Source organism: Salvelinus sp. IW2-2015, linkage group LG4q.1:29, assembly GCF_002910315.2.
Source record: "Salvelinus sp. IW2-2015 linkage group LG4q.1:29, ASM291031v2, whole genome shotgun sequence".
In the NCBI taxonomy this organism is placed as follows: Eukaryota; Metazoa; Chordata; class Actinopteri; order Salmoniformes; family Salmonidae; genus Salvelinus; species Salvelinus sp. IW2-2015.
In genome coordinates, this window is record NC_036842.1 from 83036116 (window position 1) to 83054659 (window position 18544).

Genomic DNA, 18544 nt, shown 5'->3' on the forward strand with positions numbered 1-18544 from the left:
CAGTAGGAGCTCTGACAGGACCTCTGTCTCTTTCTATCACTCTTTCAGCGCCACATTCAGTAGGAAAACATTGTTAAATGTTTCAGATAGAAATTACATGAGCAGAGCCAACATGATTCCTTATTCTACATGTTAGAGAGGCATGTTCTGCAAAATATATTTATATCTGATGCTCCTCAATGTTGTGCCCTGCTGAACATGCCCCAGGTTTCAGYATGACTAGAGGGTCAGCCCCTCCATCTGACATGCCACTTGTGGAACAATTAGCTCCAGTGTAGAATAATCCCATACTAGCCTGTCTGGTCCATGTATCCTCCTCTCCAATGGTCTGGATGGGGATGAGAGTGGTTGTCAGTTGGCACCTTGAGGTGTGTTATGTTATGTTCTGACTCACTCACTCGTGGTTTGGTTTTATTGCCCCCCACTCATCCAGATTGTTTCCATGTCAGTAGTATTTCCTAAAGACAGCCACCAGATGAAGAGAGGGTTTATTAGATCCCATATGGATATTAACTGCTGGGCTCATTCCAGCAAACACATAATGAGCCTGCATCATCTCATGCGAGTGGTTTTGTACTATGCATGTGTAGCATGCATTTCAATATCACTAAAGTCTCAAATTTGATTATATATATATTTTGATGATCTCTTTGGGGTGAATCCTAACCGACTGGCCAGATGTACAGTAGATTTTCACTTAGTTATTCAGTGATGTCAATGGGAGACAAGTAGAATTTTCATTTAAAGTGGAAGTTACGATTGGCCCCTTAATGTTTTAGAGGGCCAGTCTTTATTCAGCTGGCGTAAGAATGATTCCGGTCTTACAGGTTGCTGCTCTGTAACTATTTATAGATTTGCGGTCTCCCGCTGATACAGTTCATTACCTGGGTTTATGAATGATGAGGTTGATGACCCATGAGAACATCGCCAGGGCAGGGTCCCATTCATTACTAAGGGGGCATTGCATGAGTGGAATGGGGGGGGGGGGGTTGAAGGGTACAGGAAGTCTCTCACGTCAGTCTTTTCACCTTACAGTATGTCTGCATTATGCAACTCCATTATGATAACACCAGCCTGATAGCGTTATCATACAAACGCAACAGAAATGGTACAGGAAATCCCTGGAACAGATGGTTACGCCTACGTTTTAATTTGAAAGGTTATAGTTAAGTCATGCTATTTATGGTAAGGGTGTGGCCAGGTTGTTTTTAAAGTGAAGTGGGCATGGTACAGTGTATGGATACGTTTGAGGTACAATGGCTGTTTGAGGACAATGCAACAAGGTTGTGTTTCAGTGTTATCTGTGACTGTTGCCAGGGTGCTTAAACAGTTAAATCACCTTATCTACCCAACACAGCTACAACGCCTACACAGCATAAACACAGTTTCAGAGAGAAGAAGTAGCTGTGCCATCCAAGACAGCAGCTGCCTGTGACCGTGTGGTGTTTCTCTCTGTTGGCTTCTCCTCCACACACACACACCGCTGACCAGATGTTCCTCTCTGGTGTCCAATCCAAACACACTGCCGCTCTATTTCATGTACACAGGAATTTATGCTCTTGTTTGTTTGTCTGTTTGAAACATTTCCATTCAATCTTGCTGAATGAAGCGTTATCTAGCCCCATCCTCCCTCTGTCATCTGGTGGGATCAGAGCAAGTGCTGGTGTTAGAAAGACTGGGCACGACCTCACTACTGTACCACTGATCTGTCTGTCTGTGTCTGTCTGGTCACATACTGTACACCTCTGTGTGATCAATTTCATACATAAGGCCGAAATAATCTCAGCAGTATAGAAAACTAACACAGCATTAGTGTGGCACTGAGCTGTTGGGGACTCGAATCCTCCAGATCTGAAACACACACATCCCTTCTCAAACAGTCCCAGTCCATCCCACACAGTAGCACATGAAGACTGACCCAGCCTTCATCCCTGACTTATGTAAACACCACTGTTTTCAGCAGAGGGAGCAGGGCTAGGCAGCTGCTCTCTGCCCCTGCCGCCCCGTGCCAAACACAGCCCAGTGAGGACACAGTGGGCACAACAACACAACAACAGCACGAYGCCCAGACACAGAAGCAGACAGGGTTGTATAAACAGAAACTGATTCTGCATGTCATGTTTCTCTCTCCTCCTCAATTTATAGAACCACAGTCTGAGTAGGGCAGTGCATAACCACTGCATTGACTTTGTGATGTTGTATGTCTCAGCTTTCCCAGGATCCATATACACTATTACTTGTCCTGATAAACCGATTAGAGCTCTCAAATGGTTGTCCTGACATAAACCATGCTGAGAACAAGCGATCCCTGAGGTTGATTGGCACAGCAAATTGTACTGTAACTGAATAGAGCATTGCCCCCAATAGGGCATGACCATCATGTTGCCAAGAAACCGGAGAGAAAGTGAGGATCAACTACATGGATGAATTAAACAATCACTGGATCAGGTGACAGCTAGTCTGAATTTGCATCAGCAGACTGGCTTTAATCTTGTATTCTCTGAATATGAACGGTTAGTAATGCATCAACAACATTCTCAAGAGAGAGGTTTTGTTCATTGATAATGTCCTTTGATATTTCTAGAAGTTACCATCTGGGAAATGCTACATCTTGGCAGGTTTGAACCTGGCACTCAGAGGTCCATAGTGTCACAGTAACAAAAATCTATAGGCCTAAACCGTGCCAACAGATACTGCATTCATATTGATCAAATAACATTTGTGAGTGTCCTAGCCAACACTTAAATAGTTTCCCCAACTCATGCAAGTACTAAATCAAACAGATCATAATATGTTGTAATAGTTTATTTCCACAGTAACCTGTATGTTTATAGCTGAATGGTCATAGTCATGTGGGTCTTTGCAGTTCAATGCAGTTGTCGTTTTCCCTAGTTCTAATACTTGTGACACACAGAAACAGCAGAGCAAGCTATATCAATTTTCCATAACTTTTGTTAGGATTTCAGCACAATTGACATATTGCTTGTTTATACTATTTGCATTTGTTATCCAGAGCAACTTACAAGTGCCTTGCTCAAGGGAACATAGACATATTTTTCACCTAGTCAGGTCAGGGATTCGAACCAGCGACCTTTAGTTTGCTGGCCCAGATGCTCTTAACCGCTAGGCTACCTGACGCCTTATAGATTTTAAGTGTCCATGCTTATGCCTTTTGGAGGAAAAGGAGAAACATATTGTTTAGTGTGGAGAATTTCACTGTCCCTGAGTTTGCATTGCATATTTTCAACAGTTCAATAAAGAGTTACACTAGTGATTCACAMACAGGTGTATTGTCAGAGTCCTGGCTATGCATGGAGCTCAGCCCCGTGTCTGAGTCCTCATCGTTCGTGTTGCTGGTCTTGGAGAGACCTCTGGCCTGCTCCACCCACCCACTGCTCTTCTCCAAAGAAGGCAACATTTCAGTCTCAGTGACACCAGAGGGTTCTTTGTAATCATCGGGTAACTTCTCGTTATTTAAATCCATAGAGTCCATTTTTGCGAGCAAATCCGTTAGTTCTTTTTCTTTTGCGTCCCACAGCTCCTGGCTTAAGTCCAAATCACCCTTAATAGTCTCTAAATCCGTGTTCAAACGAAGACCAATATATAAACTAGTATCCAGCTGTATTTTGATTCTCTCCTCCTCTAAAACCAAGTCGTTCTCTGATAAACTGTCCACAGTTGTCTCTTGAGCAGCGACGCCTGCCTTTGGAGCCATTGCAGACACGGGGATGTCTACAGACTCCCCAATACTGTCGGTATCTTTGCCCGACAGCTCATCTTGCCGTCTTTTCATCCACCTTTGGTTCAGCTCCTCCTGAATCTCACCTGTGATGATGTCCATGAGAGCTTCGCGTTCTGTCAACTCCTCCTGAAGTCGCAGGACCTCCTCGCAACAGAGCGCGTACTCCTCAAACTGTGCGATAGCCTCCGCTGAACATGGCACGTTCTCTGTTGGATCAGCCTTCGCGCTTGACTCCACCATGTATGTGTCCTGCACATAATTGATACCATGTTTCTTAATTCTGTCAAAATGCACTTTTGCCTCATACCTCTCTATATCCCTATCTAATTCTTTGATCCTTTTGATCTGTTGGCGGGTGGTGTGATCTTGAGATATAACCAAGTGCACCAATGTTTCCATTTTCTCCACTGAGGATGTATCTTTAGGAACAGTCTCCTCTTTCTTTTTGTTAATTTTGTCCAACTTTCTAAAAGCTTTTCTAACAATCCTCCGCTGCTTTTCTTGCGAGAAAGCCATTGTGGTCTTGGCTGCTCCCTTGAATACGCACGGACTGTCTTTGCTCTGAACGACCCGCGCCTCGGCGCTCCTGGGTCCGTTGTTCGGTAACGATGCCTCATTCTTCACCAACACAAACCTCACATTTTCCTGCTCATCTCCCCAGGCGCTCCAGAGACGCAGGATTTTGGTTTTATTGGGTAAAATCCTCTCAAAGCCTCTCCATTTCTCCACTATGCAGTAAGACTGGGGGGTCCCAGATAGCATCACCGCTGACGCACCTTGCTTCAAGTTTTGGTCCTCCAGTAGAACTTTGACAACATCGGAGCAGGTGGTGCGCTTGGACAGCCCGGAGACCAGTTTCTCCTCCCGGCAGACCCATACTGATACCTTGCATTCTTCCTGCTCCATACTGGAAAAACCTTTAACCCAATTGCTGATTAAAGTTTCTGCTCTCCTTTCGACTCCTCGGTTCCACTTTTCAGTTGTAGAGGGAAAAGTGACACACACCTTCATTTGGAGCTGTCCTTATTCTCATGTAAGCATGTCATCATCATGAAGTAATAAGCGCAGTACTTGCCTCCAGTAGGACTATTCCTGTGGCAGACTGAGTGAGGCACACTGTGAAGTTGTTCTGCGGGGATTCACATTATCAGACTTCCTTTTGGAACACTGTGCGCAGAGGAGGAACGGGCATCCTTCCTTTCGGTTGGTATGCACTGCTGTGGGTACATTTCTATGCAAACACTAAAGTATACGCCCYCCGCTCCCAATGGGACTCTCTCCACTCTTCGTTGATCACAACACTACAACTCTACTCCAAACAGAAGTTTTTGAAAGTAACATTACCCACCCACTTTGTGCGCATTTTACGCACCAGTTTGCCTACTGTACTTTGGTCAAAACTACCATCAATCTCATGTGAAAGATTAAAGATTGGACACATTTTAAAGTGATTGTTATATATGTCATTAAATTAATTCAAGTGAAATTGTCAAGTTAAACTATATAAATATTCTGATGTCTCAAGCTTATTCATCTACAAGGCCTTTTATTAGTTTATGTTGATGCACATAAAGACAAGAGTTAGTCAGGTTTCCCCTTGTTTCACTCCATTATTTCACATCTTGAAGACTTCTGATCTGGTCTTCTGCAGAAACAACAAAGCAAGCGAAAAAAAAAATATATATGAATGGAGCTGCTCAGAAGATAATTTATCTCTGCCCTCTATAACACCCCAACCAAACCACTTCCCGCAAAGACATATGAACGAAAAACATATTTTTATAAAACAAGGATTTGTCTGTGGTTATTGCAGAGGTCTTTAGTGGATAGGGATTGTTGTCTGGGTGTGTATATGTTAATTCCCTACAGCCCTGGCCAGAATCACAGCTCGTCATTGGTCCCGGTCGGTTTATCCTCCTGTGATCCTGACAGCTGATGACAGGCCAAGTTTGTTGATGAAACACTACATAAAACCCCAGGCTGGAGGTTATAATCATGTCAGCCAGGTTATTCTCCAACATCAACATAGCCAGGAGCTAGCTGTATTGAAAGAGGATTGCCATTTCGAAGCTCAAGAAAAAGTGGAGTTACTATTTATTCTCATGTGTGTGAATAGGTCAACATTATCACAGGTTGCCAAGCCCGATTCTTTTGGATAGAGCTCCCCCTGTTGTGCATTAGGAGCATTGTATGTTCCAGCAAAATAAGTAATACTAAAATAATTTCAGAGACGTTAATTGACGTTTGTGAGAAATTATGATTCATTATCATTCAGAAACAGAATTGAATATTTATTTTAATTGGATATAATATGCATACAACATTTCTAGAAAGCTATAAAATATCTAACATTTTAGCAATGAAGAAAAACTTACAAAGCAAAGACCAGACGCATTACAGTAAAAACACAGTCTTTTTCCATATTCTCGTCTCTTTATACAAATCACCTTTAACCATTTTCTGCACACAATATTCTGAGGATGCCATCCAAACTTGAGAAAAATTWAAGCCAGTTTTGAAAAAAAATTGACAGAAAGGTACCAGTACCTACAGACAAATAACACAACCCAGATCTTAGCTGCTGATGTTTGTGTAAAATAAATACTCAATTTTAAAATAACAATATTTCCCCAAAACGTATCTTGTGGTTGACAGGACTGACATACTGGGAGCCCAACAGTGAAACCAACAGGCTTGACTCTGATTAAACTGGAGTCATCACAAAAGCATTGTAAGTATAGCCTACATAGAACACATTCAAACAGAAACTACTGTAGTGGTGGTCTGTGTTGCTCACACCATAATCTAGTCCCAATTATTAATAAATTAGAACACAGGTCAAAGGTCTTCTAAACATGACATGAACCCTGCCTGATCCATTGTCTTCATATGGTATGATAACAGTTGATTTACTGTGACAGTGATATCAAATAAACCTTCGCAGAGGGATCTTTTAACTCATAACTATTGAAAACACTGAACATGCATCTATCTTTTCCCAAATAGTCTAATTGTTGTGGTAATGAATACAGTTCTACAAAGAAAGATATTGATATAGGCATTCTGGTGATCTCGTCCGCCATTTCTTTAACTTTTTGGTTTTGCTTCTTTTAAACCTTTTCTAAGATGTAAAGTCATGACCAAAGGCACTTTATAATAGTGCAGGCGACAAATGCACATCTGACATGTCTCCAGATTTTTGGTTTTTGATAGACAAGGCAAAGTTATTAATGCTATTACACATGGAATTTGTTTATTGTAATAATCAATGTATAACTTAGCATCATTATTTTGTAAAACAAGGTGAAATGTGTACATGTAAAACGGACAGTTGTGTATCTATAATGACCAACATGAAACATCACTAATGTTATGCATTTTCCATCCAAGCAAACCAGGTGCCATTGGGGAAAAGTTACTAAGGCACTGTACATGCAACACTGGGATGTATGAGAATAACAGGGCTGTCCTCCAGCTTAGGAAGAGCTCACATTTCGTGGTAGAGTTACAGTATCTGTAAGGATGCCATTCCCTACCGCCAAGGTTAAAGATGCAATCCGCATTAGGGGAAACAGCGCCACTGTCCACCCCGCGGACGTTATTGTTTTGCTGACAAAGTGGAGGTGAGGAACGTCACGCATCCTGCAAAACATTTCTTTACAGTACATGTTCTGCTGTTCTATCGCGTGTGCAATGATGTGGTGGTGGGGGGTGGGGCATAGTTGTTTGCAGTACCTTCTTTGTTTTTGTTATATCGCAAACAGACGTAGCAGTTCCACTAATAACGAGTCCAGCTTTAGTGTAGGCCACAGATTGACGGGCAAAATAAGGCTGAATTACATCCAGAACCAAGAACACCCAAAGATTAATGTGTGGGAGTGTTTTGACTACTGTGTTCCTCAGTCACTGAGAAGTAAAGTTTCACTCTATCCCACATAACCATACAGAGGAACTAAGTGCTTTGGGATGGGGAACTATGGTAGTACAGTGCTTTCATTTTCAATATGTGTATTCTTTGCTTCATTGTCATACGGGGTAAAACCTTAGCAGCTTAGAGAAAAGATACCTTAGGAGGAATCTCTGGTCTCTGCCATGCATTGTCTTGCTTTAGTGTCATCAGTGCTTTTTCTCTTTAGTTGGGCCCAGGGGATATGATGCAAAGTGGTACCTGAATCTTATTTATACTCTCAATGTCCCTGGAATTGTAACTGTAACCTGTCTTCATCATACAGTAGTTTAGCATTTTCTATGTTATCCTAAATGTAAAACCTTTTTCTTTGGAAAATTTTTGTGTGATAGTGATGTTCATTCGGAAAGTATTCAGACCCCTTGACTTTTTCCAGATTTTGTTACATTTGAGCCTTATTCTAAAATGTATTAAATAAAACATTTTCCTCAGCAATCTACACACAATACCTGATAATGAATAGGCAAAAATTCCACCAATCAGGCCTTTATGGTAGAGTGGCCAGACGGAAGCCACTCCTCAGTAAAAGGCACATGACAGCCCGCTTGGAGTTTGCCAAAAGGCACCTAAAGACTCTCAGACCATGAGAAACAAGATTATCTGGTCTGATGAAACCAAGATTGAACTCTTTGGCCTGAATGCCAAGCGTCACGTCTGGAGGAAACCTGGCGATGAAGCATGGTGGTTGCAGCATCATGCTATGGGAATGTTTTTCAGCGGCAGGAACTGGGAGACTAGTCAGGTTCGAGGGAAAGATGAACGGAGAAAAGTATAGAGAGATCCTTGATGAAAACCAGCTCCAGAGTGCTCAGGACCTCAGACTGTGGCGAAGGTTCACCTTCCAACAGGACAATGATCCTAAGAACACAGCCAAGAAAACACAGGAGTGGCTTTGGGACAAGTCTCTGAATGTCCTTGAGTGGCCCAGCCAGAGCACAGACTTGAACCTGATCAAACATCTCTGGAGACCTGAAAATAGTTTTTGAAATTAGCAACAATTTCTAAAAACCTGTTTTTGCTTTGTCATTATGGGGTATTGTGTGTAGATTGATGACGAAAAAACAACACTTTAATACATTTTAGAATAAGGCTGTAAAGTAACAAAATGTGGAAAAAGTCAACGGGTCTGAATACTTTCCGAAGGCACTGTATGTAGTAACTGTATAATGTTTAATATTTATCTAATTAAGAAAGGCTAAGATCTGTAATTGGTTTATAATTGTGATGACTACAGTATAAAATGCAGAAAACAGATAGCTTCCAAATGTAATCCACAGTACATCTTCCTATGTTACACAATGCCCCTTCATATGTACACCATAGATATGACATAGTCTGGAAAAATGACACCACACAACTGTACCACAAATTGACAGCTGCACTCATACAAATATACATACAAAATACAAATATAATGATATTATCCATTAGAAACTTCACCCCAATGTAACCCAAGGACATTGTGGGTGGGATTTGTGTAGAGGCACAGCCACTTTCCATAAGGTTGTCTTTCTGAAGGTGTGTTTCACTGGGCGGTTGCCTCATGTCCCGCTCACAACCAACCAATCACAACAGCGATTTATCTCTGTCAATTACTAAGAATTCGTCCTTCAATGTCTTCCCTCCATTCTCCAGAAGCTGTCCTTCAGGTAGATCGGTGATAGTTTGTCCCAGCACGTTTCTACTGAATCAGTCTCTTATTCCTTGACTAGCCGGTAGATGTGATGTTGAGCTCCGTGGTCACTGTTCGACACCTCAAACACACACGCCATGCAAAGCATCGTCTCCTGTGTTTCTCTGTTAGTCACCACCTGAAGCACAAGAGAAATGCAGTGTGAGACACACACACACAAACACTAGTATACAAGCAGACTGACTGAACAGGCTATCCTTACCAATAGGATAGTGAAGTTCTCTAGGACACTGTTCATCATGTACTTCTCAGGCAGGTGTTTGAGTTTGTGGATAAAGTTGATCATGTATTCACACATGGGGGAGCGGCTTATCCTGTAGACAAAGCGTCCATTCTCAAAGCAGGCATATTCCGTCTGAAGGAGGGAGAGAGACAGAGAGAGATCACCGAGTACAGCTCTTCACAAGAAAACTAATAAGTGAAGGGAACAATGTCCACCACGATCAAATAGGAGGTAAAACACAGCAATTGTGAGAAACACAAATATAAAAGTAGGTAACGATTATGAGTCGTGTAGTTTTTAATAGTTGGTTCTCCACCAAGCACACAGTGGTGTGTGTGCGTGTAGGACTAAGAGCTGGATTCACTTCGTATCACAGAAGATACACGTTCAAATTTAAAGGTAATTTCCAATTGAGCCGACATATGCAGCGTTTACCCGCAAACGTGGAACATACCCTTTAAATTTCAATCAAGCTATAACGTGGATCTTCAGCGTGATTGAAATGTAAAGGCAATGTTCCCACTTTAGTGGAAACTTTATTCAGGGTAAACGCTGCATGTCATCTCAATCAGAAGTTACCTTTACATTTCTATCACGTAAACTGTATTGCTTCAGCTTTACAGAATAAATAGAGCCCTAGGACTCACCTCGACCTTCTCGACCACCTGCTTGCCGAAGGAGCACACCTTGGTAGAGCACGTGATGGTCATGTTCTCAGAGCTCTCATACTGGCTGCTCACACCGTAGAAGGCCCCAGAGTCATCCTGGATGTTACAGTTCAGGTCAGCCTGCATCAGGACAACACAACATGTATTTTTATTAGAAAAATGATTTAACTAGGCAAGTCATGTAGAGGATAAACTACATAGTCAAACAAATGTTGACCAACACCAGCAATGCAATGAGTTAAATGTTTACAACAAAACACATAAAAATGTTTAAATGAAAATAGATTTTCTTTAAGTCTCAAGAGGACTAATATAACTTGGCTGTACAGCTGGGTTATCCAACTGGCGGCCCGCTGGTGATTTTATTTGGCCCCCCCAAGTTTTCTGTGCAAAAAACAAAAAAACTACATTTAAAATCATAAGACTGTAAAAACAAATCTGTTCCAAAGTATTCCCACGCATAGATAGAGATACTCAGTGGCCAGTTTATTAGGTACACGACCCCATTCAAGAAAATGTGATCGTGGCTTGGATATAAAGCAGGCTGAGGCATTCTGTTACTGTTTGATTGAATGTAACAATGGGCAAAACAAGTGACCTAAGGGACTTTGTGCGTGGTATGCGCATCGATGCCAGGCACGCCGGTTCCAGTATCTCAGAAACGTCCRGCCTCCTGGGCTTTTCACGCATAACAGTGCCTAGAGTTTACCGAGAATGGTGCAACAAATAAAAACATCCAGTCAGCGGCAGTCCYGAGGTCAAAAACTCGATGAGAGGTCAAAGGAGAATGGCAAGAATTGTGCAAGCTAACAGGCGGCCCATAAATAGGCAAATAACAGTGCAGTACAACAGTGGTGTGCAGTACGGCATCACAGTGCGCACAACTCGTCGGTCGTTGTCAAATCAAATCAAATTTATTTATATAGCCCTTCTTTTATCAGCTGATATCTCAAAATGCTGTACAGAAACCCAGCCTAAAACCCCAAACAGCAAGCAATGCAGGTTTAGAAGCACGGTGGCTAGGAAAAACTCCCTAGAAAGGCCAAAACCTAGGAAGAAACTTAGAGAGGAACCAGGCTATGAGGGGTGGCCAGTCCTCTTCTGGCTGTGCCGGGTGGAGATTATAACAGAACATGGCCAAGATGTTCAAATGTTCATAAATGACCAGCATGGTCAAATAGTAATAATCACAGTAGTTGTCGAGGGTGCAGCAAGTCAGCACCTCAGGAGTAAATGTCAGTTGGCCTTTTCATAGCCGATCATTAAGATATCCTCTACCGCTCCTGCGGTCTCTAGAGAGTTGAAAACAGCAGGTCTGGGACGGGTAGCACGTCCGGTGAACAGGTCAGGGTTCCATAGTCGCAGGCAGAACAGTTGAAACTGGAGCACAGCACAGCCAGGTGGACTGGGGACAGCAAGGAGTCATCATGCCAGGTAGTCCTGAGGCAATGGTCCTAGGGCTCAGGTCCTCCGAGAAAGAGAAAAAAGAATTAGAGAGAGCATACTTAAATTCACACAGGACACCGGATAAGACAGGAGAAGTACTCCAGATATAACAAACTGACCCTAGCCCCCGACACATAAACTAATGCAGCATAAATACTGGAGCTGAGACAGGAGGGTCAGGAGACACTGTGGCCCCATCCGATGATACCCCCGGACAGGGCCAAACAGGAAGGATATAACCCCACCCACTTTGCCAAAGCACAGCCCCCACACCACTAGAGGGATATCTTCAACCACCAACTTACCATCCTGAGACAAGGCGAGTATAGCCCACAAAGATCTCCGCCACGGCACAACCTAAGGGGGTCGCCAACCCAGACAGGAAGATCACGTCAGTGACTCAACCCACTCAAGTGAGCCACCCCTCCTAGGGACGGCATGAAAGAGCACCAGTAAGCCAGTGACTCAGCCCTGTAATAGGTTAGAGGCAGAGAATCTCATGGAGAGAGGGGAACCGGCCAGGCATAGACAGCAAGGGCGGTTCGTTGCTCCAGAGCCTTTCCGTTCACCTTCACACTAATGGGCCAGACTACACTCAATCATATGACCCACTGAAGAGATGAGTCTTCAGTAAAGACTTAAAAGTTGAGACCGGGCATCCTGGGTCGCGCAGTGGTCTAGGGCACTGCATCGCAGCGCTAGCTGTGCACCAGAGACTCTGGGTTCGCACCCAGGCTCTGTCGCAGCCGGCCGCGACCAGGAGGTCCGTGGGGCGACGCACAATTGGCCTAGCGTCGTCCGGGTTAGGGAGGATTTGCCGGTAGGGATATCCTTGTCTCATCGCGCACCAGCGACTCCTGTGGCGGGCCGGGCGCAGTGCGCGCTAACCAAGGTAGCCAGGTGCACGGTGTTTCCTCCGACACATTGGTGCGGCTGGCTTCCGGGTTGGAGGCGCGCTGTGTTAAGAAGCAGTGCGCTTTGGTTGGGTTGTGTTTCGGAGGACGCATGGCTTTCGACCTTCGTCTCTCCCGAGCCCGTACGGGAGTTGTAGCGATGAGACAAGAGAGTAATTACTAACAATTGGATACCACGAAATTGGGGAGAAAAGGGGGTAAAAAAAAGAGGGAAAAAAAGAAAGTTGAGACCGAGTCTGCGTCTCTCACATGGGTAGGCAGACCATTCCATAGAAATGGAGATCTATAGGAGAAAGCCCTGCCTCCAGCTGTTTGCTTAGAAATTCTAGGGATAATTAGGAGGCCTGCGTCTTGTGACCGTATCGTACCTGTAGGTATGTACGGCAGGACCAAATCGGAAAGATAGGTAGGAGCAAGCCCATGTAATGCTTTGTAGGTTAGCAGTAAAACCTTGAAATCAGCCCTTGCCTTAACAGGAAGCCAGTGTAGGGAGGCTAGCACTGGAGTAATATGATCACATTTTGGGGTTCTAGTCAGGATTCTAGCAGCCGTATTTAGCACTAACTGAAGTTATTTAGTGCTTTATCCGGGTAGCCGGAAAGTAGAGCATTGCAGTAATTTAACCTAGAAGTAACAAAAGCATGGATACATTTTTCTGCATAATTTTTGGACAGAAAGTTTCTGATTTTTGCAATGTTACGTAGATGGAAAAAAGCTGTCCTTGAAGCAGTCTTGATATGTTCGTCAAAAGAGAGATCAGGGTCCAGAGTAACGCCGAGGTCCTTCAATTTTATTTGAGACGACTTTACAACCATCAAGATTAATTGTCAGATTCAACAGAAGATGTTTCTTTGTTTCTTGGGACCTAGAACAAGCATCTCTGTTTTGCCCGAGTTTAAAAGTAGAAAGTTTGCAGCCATCCACTTCCTTATGTCTGAAACACAGGCTTCTAGCGAGGGCAATTTTGGGGCTTCACCATGTTTCATTGAAATGTACAGCTGTGTGTCATCCGCATAGCAGTGAAAGTTAACATTATGTTTTCGAATGACATCCCCAAGAGGTAAAATATATAGTGAAAACAAGTGGTCCTAAAATGGAACCTTGAGGAACACCGAAATGTACAGTTGATTTGTCAGAGGACAAACCATTCACAAAGACAAACTGAAATCTTTCCGACAGATACGATCTAAACCAGGCCAGAACTTGTCCGTGAAGACCAATTTGGGTTTCCAATCTCTCCAAAAGAATGTGGTGATCGATGGTATCAAATGTCACAGATGGCCTATTGAAGCAGACGACCACACCAGGTTCCAGGGGTATGTTTTCCTGGCACCAGGGGTATGTTTTCCTGGCACACTTTAGGTCCCTTGATACCAGTGGCGGTCCGTAACGTTTAAGATGTGGGAGGACAATAATTTATTATGAGCATTGACTTATTTCTATTAAAGCATATTGGATGACAGTCATTCATATTCCATTCAATCAGCTTAATGTAACATCAATAGGTTTTAGATAATACATGATACTCACATTTTCCCTATACCCATCATGAGGTTGCCACAACCTAGTTTATGAATGAAAGTTTACAATGTGAGAGAAATATTAGACTAATCAAGGTGACAGACAGTGACACATTCAATACCAGCTTGCACACTCTTGCCTGCATCAGTTGCAAAGGAGAGTTTCTATTGGACAAATTCAGGTATGTTTATCCCACCGATTGTGTTGAAAAACGTTCCTTAAACAGAAGCAAATGAAACGGGAATGAATACACCCTCGATCACACGCAAACACAGTTCACTTTCAGAGCAGCCACATACAAACAGCATGATCCTTTTGCTCGTTATATAATTCCTTCTCGCATCTACATGCTCTCTTCCTCTCACCTTTTCCCTTCACTTATGGACTTCAGTGCACAACACATCAGATGTCTGTGACCATAACCTAGCTGTAGTTTATGCTTTCATTCTCTGATCCTTTGATTGGGTGGACAACATGTCAGTTCATGCTGCAAGAGCTCTGATAGATTGGAGGACATCCTCTGGAAGTTGTAATAATTACTGTGTAAGTCTATGGAAGGGGCTGAGAACCATACGCCTTCTAGGTTTTGTATTGAAGTCCATGTACCCAAAGGAGGATAGAAACTAGCTGTCCTCTGGCTACACCAGAGTGCTACCCAGAGTGCTGTTGAGGCTACTGTCGATCGTCATTGCAAAACAGTGTTTTAATCAATTATTTGGTGACATGTGAATCTATTTTGTATAGTTTTACCTAAAAAGGATAACTTTTTTAATGTTTCACAATTTTTAAAATGTTTTTATTCACTGAGGATGGTCCTCCCTGTCCTCCTCTAAGGAGCCTCCACTGCTTGATATCAATTGAGAAACATTTCCATGTCCCAAAATATTCTGTGTGTTCTGGAGGCAAAGGGGGTCCGACCCAGTACTAAATTGTTTCAAACCTTGCTTACATGTATACAATCACATAGACTAAATGGACAGTTTATTAGGTACAGTCATCATGTTTTAGTCAAAGATTATATCCGTTTGGGCTTCTTGCGGTCAATTTGCATCCACTCTACATGAGTGGACCATCCACTCAGGAAAAAGAAATCGGCCTGTGGCTGAATTTAGTTGATGATCCATGATGTAAAGATACTAATGTAAAGATACTAAGGCAGCGAGGCCCTCTAGTGACTCATGGCAATACTTGCAACTATATTATTTGGCATGTGTGTATCCTGAGAATGAGTGGAGTAGCCATCTACCAGTAAGCACTGCTGTCCAATAATCTTTTGAGACCAAAAGAGGCTTTAGGAATATCGAATGGCACAGGATGTACTGTATCTTTAGAAATAGCCTGATAAGAGTCTATGTAATAATAGTCCTCTGAAGAGGAAGGCCTGTTTCAAGAAAATAGAAAACCATAATTTGTACAAAGGAATACATAGCTCCTTCATTAAGTCAGCGTGTTATTAAGGCCTGTAATGATGAGAGGAGGGCTATTGTTTAGAGTGGGTGTCCATGTTTGAAATTCAGATACAGTGGCTCTTCACTAATGTCTGAAGAGAGACTCATCCTCTTGTTTGCGTTTTACATTTGAATTTTATTAATGTGCACGTCAATTAATATGGTCCCGTTTGAAAACATATCAGTTGACTGTAGATTATGAAAATATGTTCGAGTTGAACAAAATAAAGGGATTTTATTGAGTATCTTAAATAGAGAACCAGCATGCATGTAACAAACAGAAGGAAACAGAGCTAAGGATTAAATTCTTTGTAGTTCTAAAATGTTAATGTTGCTTCTGAAACCAAATATTTTGGCCAATAGACTCTATAAGATGTAATAGTAAGTAAAGCTGTGGAGAATGGCACCAGTTGATATTTGCGCTTAGAGAGAGAGACTCCATTGGTAGGGAGCTGCTGCAATCTCCTTAGTTTGCCCCAATCTCTTCACACCTGTCAGGAGGTAGGCAGGTGTTCAAACAAAGCCTCAATGCTACCACATCAGCCCCTAGGGATGCATTGTTGGGAAGGGTCCGTAAGTAAGCATTTCACTGTTAGTCTACACCTGTTGTTTACGAAGCATGTGACAAATAAAATTTGATTTGATATGACGCGCATACATATGCACACACACACACACACACACACACACACACACACACACACACACACACACACACACATTCAAGCACAAACCCATATGCTTGGTTTCACTCATGATGCATATACAGTACCTTCAGAAATTATTCATACCCCTTGACTTATTTCACATTTGTCACACCCTGACCTTAGAGAGCCTTTTTATTTCTCTATTTGGTTAGGTCAGGGTGTGATTTGGGTGGGCATTCTATGTTTTCTGTTTCTTTGTTTTGTGTGGTTCCCAATCAGTGTGGTTCCCAATCAGAGGCAGCTGGCTATCGTTGTCTCTGATTGGGGATCATACTTAGGCAGCCCTTTTTCCCACCATTAGGTTGTGGGATCTTGTTTTCTGTCTCGTGTCTGTACCTGACAGAACTGTGCGCTTTCGTTTTCACTTTGGTTATTTTGTTTGAATGTTTTTTGAAAATAAAAATCATGAACACTTTCCACGCTGCGCTTTGGTCCACTCCTTTCGACGAGAACTGTAACAACATTTTGTTGTGCTACAGCTTGAATACAAAATGTATTAAATAAAAAATGTCACCCATTCAAACAGAATACCCCATAATGACAAAGTGAAAACATGTTTTTAGAAATGTCTCCTAATTTATTTAAACTGAAAACCAGAAATATCTAATTTACATAAGTATTCGCACCCCTGAGTCAATACTTTGTAGAAGCACTTTTGGCAGTGATTACAGCTGTCTTTCTGGGTAAGTCTCTAAGAGCTTCCACACCTGGAGTTTGCAACATTTGCCCATTATTATTTAAAAAGCTCTGTCAAATTGGTTGTTGATAATAGACAATCATTTTCAGGTATTTTCAAGCAGATTTAAGACAAAACTTTAACTTGGCCACTCAGGAACATTCACTGTCTTCTTGGTAATTAATTCCAGTATAGATTTGGCCTTGTGTTTTAGATTATTGTCTTGCTGAAAGGTGAATTCATCTCCCAATGTCTGGTGGAAAGCAGACAAACAGGTTTTCCTCTCAAATTTTGCCTGTGCTTAGCTCCATTCTGTTTTTTTTTCCTTTTCCTGAATAACAACCCAGTCCTTAACAATTACAAGTATACCAGTATACCCATAACATGATGTAGCCACCACTGTGCTTGAAAATATGGAGAGTGGTACTCACTAATGTGTTGTATTGGATTTGGCCCAAACATAATTTGTATTCAGGACAAAAAGTTAATTGCTTTGCCAAATGTTTTGCAGTATTACTTTAGTGCTTTGTTGCAAACAGGATGCATGTTTTGGAATAAGCTTCCATCTTTTCACTCTGTCATTTAGGTTAGTAATGTGGCGTAACTACAATGATGTTGATCCATTCTCAGTTTTCTCCTATCACAGCCATTAAACTCTGTAACTGTTTTAAAGTCACCATTGGCCTCGTGGTGAAATCCCTGAGCGGTTTCCTTCGTCTCCGGCACCTGAGTTAGGAAGGACATCTGTATCTTTGTAGTGACTGGGTGCATTGATACACCATCCAAAGTGTAATTAATAACTTCACCAGGATATTCAGTGTCTGCTTTTCTTATACCCATATATCAATATGTGACCTTTGCGAGGCATTGGAAAACATTACATGAGCATTACACCGAGGCCTGTACTCTGGAGCAGGATCGATTTGGAGGTGGAGGGTCCGTCATGGTCTGGGGCGGTGTGTCACAGCATCATTGGACTGAGTTTGTTGTCATTGCAGGCAATATCAACACTGTGCGTTACAGTGTTCTGCCATGGCCAGCGAAGAGCCTGGATCTCAATCCCATTGAGCACGTCTGGGACCTGTTGGATCGGAGGGTGAGGGCTAGGGTCATTCCCCACAGAAATGTCCGGGAACTTGCAGGTGCCTTGGTGGAAGAGTGGGGTAACATCTCACAGCAAGAACTGACACATCTGGTGCAGTCCATAAGGAGGAGATGCACTGCAGTACTTTTTCTTTTTTAAATTGAACCTTTATTTAACTTGGCAAGGCAGTTAAGAACAAATTCTTATTTACAATGACGGACTAGGAACAGTGGGTTAACTGCCTTGTTCAGGGGCAGAACGACATATTTTTACCTTGTCAGATAGGGGATTCGATCTAGCAACCTTTCAGTTATTGGCCCAACACTCTAACCACTAGGCTACCTACCACTAGGCTACCTGCAGCTGGTGGCCACAACAGATACTGACTGTTATGTCTGATTTTGACCCCCCCTTTGTTCAGGGACACATTATTCCATTTCTGTTAGTCACATGTC

At 42.6% G+C, this 18544-nt stretch overlaps 3 protein-coding genes across 3 annotated transcripts in view; 1 reads left to right on the forward strand and 2 right to left on the reverse strand.

The window, feature by feature from the left end:
* Positions 1 to 18544, forward strand: part of si:ch211-266k8.4 (carabin) — a 99765-nt gene that overhangs the window by 53602 nt on the left and 27619 nt on the right. The gene's annotated exons all lie outside the window — the stretch shown is intronic.
* Positions 2742 to 5025, reverse strand: rassf10a (Ras association domain family member 10a). Its single transcript, XM_023985894.2, has one exon. It carries the CDS (start codon positions 4751 to 4753, stop codon positions 3263 to 3265), a length of 1491 nt encoding a protein of 496 aa, XP_023841662.1. The 5' UTR covers positions 4754 to 5025; the 3' UTR covers positions 2742 to 3262.
* LOC111962645 (transcriptional enhancer factor TEF-1-like) overlaps positions 6021 to 18544 on the reverse strand; it is a 123284-nt gene continuing 110760 nt past the window's right edge. Inside the window, exons 11-13 of the mRNA XM_023985900.2 lie at positions 10273 to 10413; positions 9605 to 9757; positions 6021 to 9520 (exon numbers count right to left, since the gene is read on the reverse strand). Of these exons, the coding sequence (XP_023841668.1) occupies positions 9407 to 9520; positions 9605 to 9757; positions 10273 to 10413 (408 nt within the window). The 3' untranslated portion in view covers positions 6021 to 9406. The remainder of the gene's footprint in view (positions 9521 to 9604; positions 9758 to 10272; positions 10414 to 18544) is intronic.